Genomic DNA, 8902 nt, shown 5'->3' on the forward strand with positions numbered 1-8902 from the left:
AATGTTGTTTCTATTATTTACTATTTGGCAAGATATGATTGGCACATCATTATGCCCCTTTGATTGGATCTTTGCTCAACCCAATACCCCTCTCTAGCCCAACCACATATGAAGATTCTGCTCCTATTCCTTTGTCTCTCGGGTTGCTAGCACAATGGACAACTCGAAATGCTTTGTTTTTTATTCTGCATCTAGGGTACAAACTCACCTTGCTAAGTTGAAAGGTCTTCTACATTGGCAGCTTGACCTTATTTGGCATATTGATCACCTTTCCAAGGAGGACTTGGTCCCTTGGCATGCAGCAATCTCTGTTGCTTCTTTGCCATGACTTTTGTACTCTTTTAGTTATTTGATATCTTGCAAAGTAAGGTTATGCACAATGGCCTAGAGCCATCCTACATCTTGTACTCATGTGATCTTGTACTTTTTTCGTAATTAATACAATTACCTATTACGAAAAACAAATTATATAGGCATAAAACAATGGGATCAAATAAACAGGTCAGCTAGCATCATAATGCAGTCACCTAGTGGATGTAGCGATGGAAGCATAAAAGAATGTCAAAATAAATTGTTGAACACGAGACAGAAGAGAAAGGAAAGAGAAAACACAAGAATACTACAAAGGAGAACTTAGAGATGTGACAATCATGTACAACAATGAGTCACTAGTTGAGTGGGCAATGGCATCGGCTCCCTCTCTCCAAGAGGCCCTACACTAGAATCTCCAAGTGATAACTGACTCGCTATGGAGGAGGGAGCCAATATATATAGCAAAAAAGAATGTCCAAAATGGCATTAGGTCTACTCATTGGCTAGTCGAAAATGAGGAAAATGATCAAAATAATGATCATAAAAATGCCAAAAAAAATGCTAAAATATACATAAGGGAAGTCCCTCTCTAGGTTCTTTGCACCTGTATGTATGTATAGATGAGATCTAACTATCCCACCTCACCACCTTCTCACTCCCTCTCTAGCATTGCAAAGTCGTGAGGGATGACCTGCATCATCTGTACTAGCAAGCTGGAAAGGAGGCCCATGCAACCAATGCCGAGGCTGCATGATTGGAGCCTAAACCTAGACTTGTAGAGGATGATGACTCAACAATGGAGTCGTTACCCTTTTGCTTTATCCACTCCTTCTGCAATGCTACTAAGGTCTTGCAACCCTTCTAGAGATGTCTCTTATTGCCATAATGATAGCACTTAACCTTTTGTTTCTTCCATAGGTTACCCCTCTCTAAAGCTTGAACATCTAGAGCACCTAGAGATAGCATCCTCACCAAAACTTGAATCTGAACATAGCAAGTCTCCAATAGAACGCTTGAAGATAAGTAATTAATGGCTGCATGAGTTTCATCAAAAGTAGAACCCAAAGGAACCATAATGAGGTAGATACAAAGAAGATGAAATGAGGCAAGGGATCTAGAGGGATATGTACATGCCAAGACTTCAGACTCACAACAATTCAAAAGTTTAAGCAATAAGAAAGCGCATAGAGAATGGTTCAATGATACACAAAGTGTGGCACTAGGTGACTGCATTATGGTACAACCATTGTTGTCAGGTATGAAAGATACAATATGGTATGATACTAGTACAGATTTTTTTCTTAAACTTAATTATTTTGGACTACAAATGATAGAATACGTGTTTGATCCAAAATAGCAATGGCATTAGAGTATATAAGATGAATACATGAGGGTAACAAGCCAAAATTTGTATGGCATTCAGGGGAGTTAAGAGTTATGATTGAGACTATGATGGAGGGAGTTCCACTAGATTGGCGGACAGATATAGGCACCTCTCACACTTGGATCAGCCTCTTCTCCAAAGGGGACATTCTTCTAGCAGCCTTTGCAACTAGCAGAGACAAGACATTTACTTTTATGGTTGAGGAGGATGGCCATCTCCAGCGAGAGGAACTTGACCAGGCATCATTCATTGGATGCTCCAAACAGAAGATCAAAGTAGTAGCTCACGGAAGTGGCACATTGACCCAGACCCAACCACATGTTTGGTTGATGGATCGAGAAATTGGGCTTACCAAAGGAGACCTCTACGAAGATTACAGTGGGATCCAGGAGAGTAGGTGTGGAGGGATCCATTCCTTGATAGACCTTGCAATGTGCTCTTCTTTGACTATACTACAAGGTTGGGAAGGAGAATACAGATGAGCAAGATCAAAGCACAGCCAATAGCATCCCCCACTGGCATAAAGAGGGAATCACAAAGGAGTTCTTATGTGACTTTTTGAGGAGGTTACATGATAGCTTCAGACCTAGGAGGATCTCTCTTCACATGGCTTATAGCTCACAGGAACCTAGCAGTTGGCACATGGCCAAGATATGGCAGGGACCTAGTAGCATGCACGAGATGCAGTGATCCAGCGAAAACAAAGAGACATTGCCTATGGGACTGCCCTAGAGCCCATGAAGTTTGGAGGAGAGCCCTCAAGATAGTATTTCACGGCACAACAAAGACCATGGTGGCTACTTGGGGGGCTGTAGCATGGGTCCCAAGTAGAGACCCAGCATGTAGCTATGAGGATGTTTAGGAGCTACTCTTTTCTCATTATTGGACAACATTTAAGTAGAATTCCCTACTATTCTTCACCCTCTGGAGTATAGTAATTGCTGATTTTCTTCTTCCTCCACTCCAACAGCCCTTGCAAACTAAGTTCCACTTTCCCTACAGCTATCCTTCACCATTCAGCATTTACCTCAATACTCTACCACCCAGAAGACTGTGTCTCGCTCCCTTCATTGTGTAGATTCCCTTCAAGTGCTGCTGTATGATCAACCAGGACAGTGCAATCATCTTAGAGTCTTGCTCCCTTGTATCAATATGATTTATTCAGCATGATTCGGTGTCCATCATTCTTCACTCTTCTTCCGAGTTTTCTATCAATGTTTGTCATACAATCTCCCCGCAAAGCCTACTCTCTTTGATATGGTATGAGTGCATGCCATCCCGTCACTTTTCTTGACAACCAAAGGGGGAGCTTCCTCTCCATGATGGGGGAGAGCCACTTTCTGATTCAAGTGCACCACAAGTACCAAGGCCCTCTCAATCTCCCTCACCGGATGAGCAGCCACATGTTATCCTATGGTGGTTTCAACACTTCATACAAGACTTGGATTTACTTGTTTCCCAAAAACACCTGAGTGCCCTCGTCGACGATCAGCCCAACTACAACAAAGAGCTGGGCATTCACTATGTGTGAACTATGCCCTTATGACAAGGATCTTGATGACTTTCAACTAGGAGCCTACCACTCTAAGCGGGCTCTTGCACAATAGACATGGCATCATGCTATGCAAGATGAGCTCAATTCCATCAAGAGGAATGAGACATGGGAGTTAGTTTTGCCTCCACCTAGGTGGAAGATTATTGGTATGAAGTGGGTCTACAAGGCCAAATACATGTCTAATGGCACCTTGGGCAAGCATAAGGCAAGGTTTGTTTGCCAAGGGTTTTTCTTAGAAGGCCGGCTTGGATTACTTGGAAGCTTTTGATCAAACTGTCCAAATGTCTACCATTTGCACCATCTTAGCACTTGCAGCCATCATCATCATTGGTCCATGTATCAAGGAGATTTATGTGAAACAGCCTCCAGCTTTCAGTGTGCATGGCAAGAAGGATTATTTGTATCACTTGCATAAGGCTCTCTATGGCCTAAAGTACCCCTAAAGCTTGGTATCAACAAATAGACCGCTTCTTTCTCGAGCATGTCTTTCAGCACTCGGATCATGACCCCAACTTCAACTTTCAATTGGAGGGTTAGGATTGTGTTCTCATGATCCTTTGTGTGAATGACCTCATCTTTATATGTAGCCATACAGAGGAAGTGGAGTGTACACGAGAGATATTGAATCAGGAGTTTAACATGACCCGCAACCTCAGACTCTTCTTCTTTCTTGGTCTTGATGTCTATCAAGTACCTCAAGAGTTTGACATGACCCAACCCCAGACTCTTCTTCTTTCTTGGTCTTGGTGTCTATCAAGTACCTCAAGGCATCTTCATTTCTTAGCACAAGTACATCTCCAAGCTTTCGACAAAGTTTGGCATGGCCTCTTGTGAGCCTATTTCTTGCCCCATGGACGCGAAGTCCCAACTTAGTTTAACAAGCGATTCCCCTTTTAGATGTTACCTGCTATCCATGCCTCATTGGGTCTCTCATATGGCTCATCCACACTGGCTCTAACATTTCTTATGATAGCCTTGTTGTCTTCCTTTATGAAGACTCTACTTTAGACTCACTAGTGAGCCGCTCTCCACATCTTGTAGTATCTTTAAGTGACCCAATCCTGTGGGACCTTGTATCAAGAGGGGGCCACTCTCATAGGAAGGAGTGACTTAGATTGGGACTCTCGATGTTTGATTACCGGATTTATCTTCTCTATTGGATCCATTGCAGTTCCTCTTTCATTGAAAAAGGCAAAGTATCGGATATTGTGTTCTATTGGTCATGAGGTGAATGGCTCCCCTGCATGCTTGTAGGTATTGGTTTCCCTTCGGTGGGACCCACCTTACTTTGGGTCAACAACTAGAGTTCTTCGTCTCGCAAAGAACCTGATGTTTCATGCTCACACAAAGCACATTGTGGTCAAACACCACCATGTTCAAGAGCAGATTTTGAAGTCTGAATTCAATGTGCTCTACTGTCCTACAGTGGGCAATGCAGCAAACATCTGCACGAAGCCATTACCAGTCTTTCATGCTTCATCATATCCATATCCTGTTTAACAGCCTTAATTATTGTCTGGTTGAGGTGGATATTAGTTGAGAACAATCTTCTACATAGACAACTGACCATTCTTCGACTGATAATCAGGAGTTGCCTAGCCATTGCTAGGAACCCAAGGTTTTATGCTTGCAACAAAGCACATAGAGATAATTACCCTTATGTTTGATCTCCATGGGAGATGGGAGAGGAAACGAGTCAGTTCAGAGATTATGAGGAGGAGCAGAGATGCTTTTCCCAGGACATGGGAATTTAGCACTTCTTTCCATTGTCAGACCCACATGGTTTGGCACTATAATTGGTTATTTATTCAAGCCTTGCAATAGACTTCCCGCCTTGTCATACAGTTTTTGATATGGAAGTCCCTTACAGGGCTACTTTGTACCTTGCTTTTGCCTTGGGAAATTTTGTTCCAAGGGGTATTATTTTTATAGATTTTCTCTCTTCATTGGAAAGAAAATATTTTAAAAACAAGAATTTCCTATTTACACAGACTCATGATTGGACAAAACTTTTCTCAATGTATATTTGATTATCTTTGATCAAGCACAACTACCATGTCAGATATGTCCTAAATTGAATTAAGACTTCAAAAGATTCACATGCCAAAATTGTTTAAGAAGATACTATATAAATATACAACATGTACTCAAACAGCACAATATACACAAAAGAGCACCTAGAAGAGAGGCATTACTCTACTTAGCCTTCAGGAATGACAACAAAACTTATCAACAAAATAGAATTCAAAACCTTATCAACAAAACTTATCAACAAAATACAATATACACAAAAGAGCACCTAATGCAACCATAATTTCCAAGCCCATGGAATTCTTTGAAGGGCAGAGAAAAATCTTTTCAAACACAGTAAGAATGAATGGAACTCTTGGAAGGGCATGGAAAAATCTTCCCAAACATAGTAGAAGACAAGCATCCTTAAGACATCCTCGCATGGCTAAAACCTAGATATGCAAACCTGTGTAATTCCCAATAGTGTGCTTTCTCTGAGCTCATACCATGCTGTTCAAGCTGGTTATGACATCAAGGTATCAAATGCAATATTCACGTGACAACAAACAATTTACTCAAATCACCAAACTCAGGGCAAAGGTCCATGCTTACTTAATCCAAAGAGACATCCATATAATGCATTCAAGGATTGAAAGCAGTGCGTTCATGAACTCATGTGCGGGTAATTTGCAACACTGTCCTAGCCTCTCAAAAATAAGTTCATTATCATGTTAGGCCATCTAAAGAAAACCAAGAGAAACGAAGCCCAATCTGAAAATGTCACCGCACACAATAACAAGTACACCAGGGGTTGTACGATTTAAAGACTCAGACAAACCAACCTGGCAGAGCTTGTCCTCTGTAGGCCACGAAACTTTTTTCGATCTACGACGCTTCCGACTGTCAACCAATTTTTGATGTATGACCTCAACATTGCCAGAACCAGCAAACGGTGATGCAACTCTGCCGGACATCTTCTGAGTTCACTGCTAATAGATCCTCTTTTAATCTGAGAGCTAGGCCAATGTGATCTACACCAGATTATGTAGTGCCACTCCTGTATCAGTATCAAGTGAATCCTGCTAGTGGGATGTATCGAACCTATCGTGTCTTTTCTCAGCGTTTAAGCATGATTAGCACCTACCTAGAAATGATGCAATCTGCAGGGCAGTTACTGTGGTGCTAGCTTCAAGGTTGATGGCATATTCTTCAATGCTAGTTGATTGTGAATGACATAAGGGAGCTTTCTATCGAGCATAATTATCATCCGTTCATTCAAACCAGCGTTCCTGATTGGTTGTAACTGGTGATCTTACTATTTTTTAATGAACAATTCAAAGTGATTGTACTAATGATCCTTCCATTCCTTATGAGTCAAGACTTGGATATGGCAATTAACCTTAGCTGCCATTTGATTTCTGATACAGAATACATTTCTGAGCGAGGACTTTCAGTATTGATCCTTATGAGTCAAGACTTGGATACGGCAGTTATCGTCAGCTTAGGGTTAGCTGCCATTTGATTTCTGACACAGAATCCATTTCTGAGCAAGGACTTTACGTTAACTGGAAGACTTTCCATGTCATGGAGCTTTTCTTCTGCTCTTGAGAAGCCTTTTTGCATAGATACACTTTGGGAATCGCATAATAGGGTAATCAATGGTAGATCGCCTTCATGTTTAACAATGTTCGAGCTAGGACACTATGTTCAAAATTTTGGCAGGGCTGCCGAGAGCATCTCATGCCGGAATGGTAGATGAGGTGCCGCCAATGGGGGAGGAAAAAGGGAATTTTAAATGCCAAGAAAATGAGAAAAAGCCAAGAAATAAATAAGAAAACAAGGCTGAGACATGTCTTTGTGTGTGTGTGTGTGTGTGTGTGTGTGTGTGTGTGTGTGTGTAGCTAGTGATTGCCTAATAGAATTGGAACAAGTAAGAAAAGAAGGCGTGAAAAATGAGACCGCTGCCCATGAGGGGTCAAGTTGAGAAGGAAGTTTTGACAGGAAAAGGCAGTGAGGTAAAGACAGAAACAGACAGACAGAGATAGAGAGAGAGAGAGAGAGAGAGAGAGAGAGAGAGAGAGAGATTTCTATCACAGCCTAATGCCTACACCATTCAAAGGGCAAAAGCACAAGCTCCCACTTGCTGCTTGGAAGGTTTCTGCACCTAATGTGGATCTGAACATAGGAGAACACCATGAATGAATGAAACACACAGGAAAACCCTATCTAATTGACAGACTCGAACATGCATATTCTCACATGACAGAATCTGAAAGTTTCAACCACAGTGACCTAACAGTAGCCCTTGCAGTACAGTGGCCTGCTAGCAGCCACTTGCAGTACTAAAGGGGAACTATCAAAATGCAGAGACACAGAGACCTGAAAGCCCGCTCTCCATTCATCAGTTTGTGTGGAAACAAAGTAAGACATTGACAGTTAACATGGGAGTCTAAGGCCTTTTAGTAGGACAGAGAAACTACAGCACATGCCCCAATCAGAAAAGGAGCAGAGAGAAGAGAGCTCCAGCCCTTAGACAAGAAAACAATCAGATGGGCAGAAACACATTGGGCTCATGAGTGATGGATGACAGGGTGAAGAGAGAGAAAACGGGTGCTTGCAACTGTGCATAAATGACTCGCATCATCAGAAGACGGGGTGGATCGTCTGCCACAATAGTGTTCTTTCTGTTCAAAAGCCTATTTTCCATGACACAGATACTTGTGGCCATGGTAATAAAGAGGCACACCTTTCCATGGGAGTTTGCTAACTTTTCAAGACTAAACTGTGTAGGGGAGAGAGATCCAAACAAAGAATAAATGCAATGCACCTTTTATTACATTTCTTGTGGAACCATACCAAAAGACCTTCAATCAATGCTTTTGAAAAATATGGCCTATTTTTCTCACCTCATTGCTTTCAAGTTGAAGGTTTCAAGCCTTGATTTGAATCTATCATCATCCTTTAAGATTTCCCTTGTTCTTTCTTTTTCCCCCCAATTCCACCTGGCATTATTCATTCACACACCCTCCCTCCAATTATGTCTAAGCTCGAAATAAGCCTGACCATTGTTTGTAAATAAGATGATGTTAATTCGACCCCGTATGTATCCGCTCATTGATCTATCCACCATGTGAGTAGTTACTTACAAAAAACGTCACCCTTTGGTTAGAGGCATGGGAAGGATGTAATTGTCTCATCCTTGCCCAAGCATCATGTATAATCCTATGAACTTTGGAAACTTCGCATTTCAACTCCAAACATGAATCCATCCTACATATGTGTGAAAGTAAAGTATTTTCCAATGCCCTTGTATTAGGTGCACAATACCAATTGTGTCCCTAAGTTATGCTAAAATAACCAATAAACCCTTCAAAGACTCAACAAACAAATTCATCAGCGTACAATAAGAGTGGATGAAGCCTCCAACAAAAAAATTTATCGGGCTCCAATCTCATCTATCAATAACAACAAATCTTATATTGGAAAGAGTGTCGATGAGATGTGTTAGTATAGATGGTGTGTTGGTTATGCCAAGCAACACTTGGGACGTGGCCTCCCTATCTCACCAACTAAAGTGTAATCACCCCTAAAATCATCCTTGATATTTTTCTACTATATCATGAAGTATATGCAATAACTTA

General features: G+C 41.5%; 1 protein-coding gene across 3 annotated transcripts in view; it reads right to left on the minus strand.

The window, feature by feature from the left end:
• LOC148022586 (zinc finger CCCH domain-containing protein 6-like) overlaps positions 1 to 8021 on the minus strand; it is a 58264-nt gene extending 50243 nt beyond the window's left edge. Inside the window, exons 1-2 of one of the 3 annotated variants that reach the window (XM_087695543.1) lie at positions 6406 to 8019; positions 6104 to 6292 (exon numbers count right to left, since the gene is read on the minus strand). In XM_087695543.1, coding sequence (XP_087551669.1) covers positions 6104 to 6235 — 132 coding nt within the window. In that variant the 5' untranslated portion in view covers positions 6236 to 6292; positions 6406 to 8019. Of the gene's footprint in view, positions 1 to 6103 lie in introns of all 3 variants that reach the window. The other 2 variants (XM_087695544.1, XM_087695542.1) reach the window with 2 other exon arrangements.
• Between the last annotated feature and the right edge of the window lie 881 nt (positions 8022 to 8902).

This window comes from Lygodium microphyllum, chromosome 16 (genome assembly GCF_053477565.2).
Source record: "Lygodium microphyllum isolate KBCC chromosome 16, Lygodium_microphyllum_v1.1.10, whole genome shotgun sequence".
Taxonomy (NCBI): domain Eukaryota; kingdom Viridiplantae; phylum Streptophyta; class Polypodiopsida; order Schizaeales; family Lygodiaceae; genus Lygodium; species Lygodium microphyllum.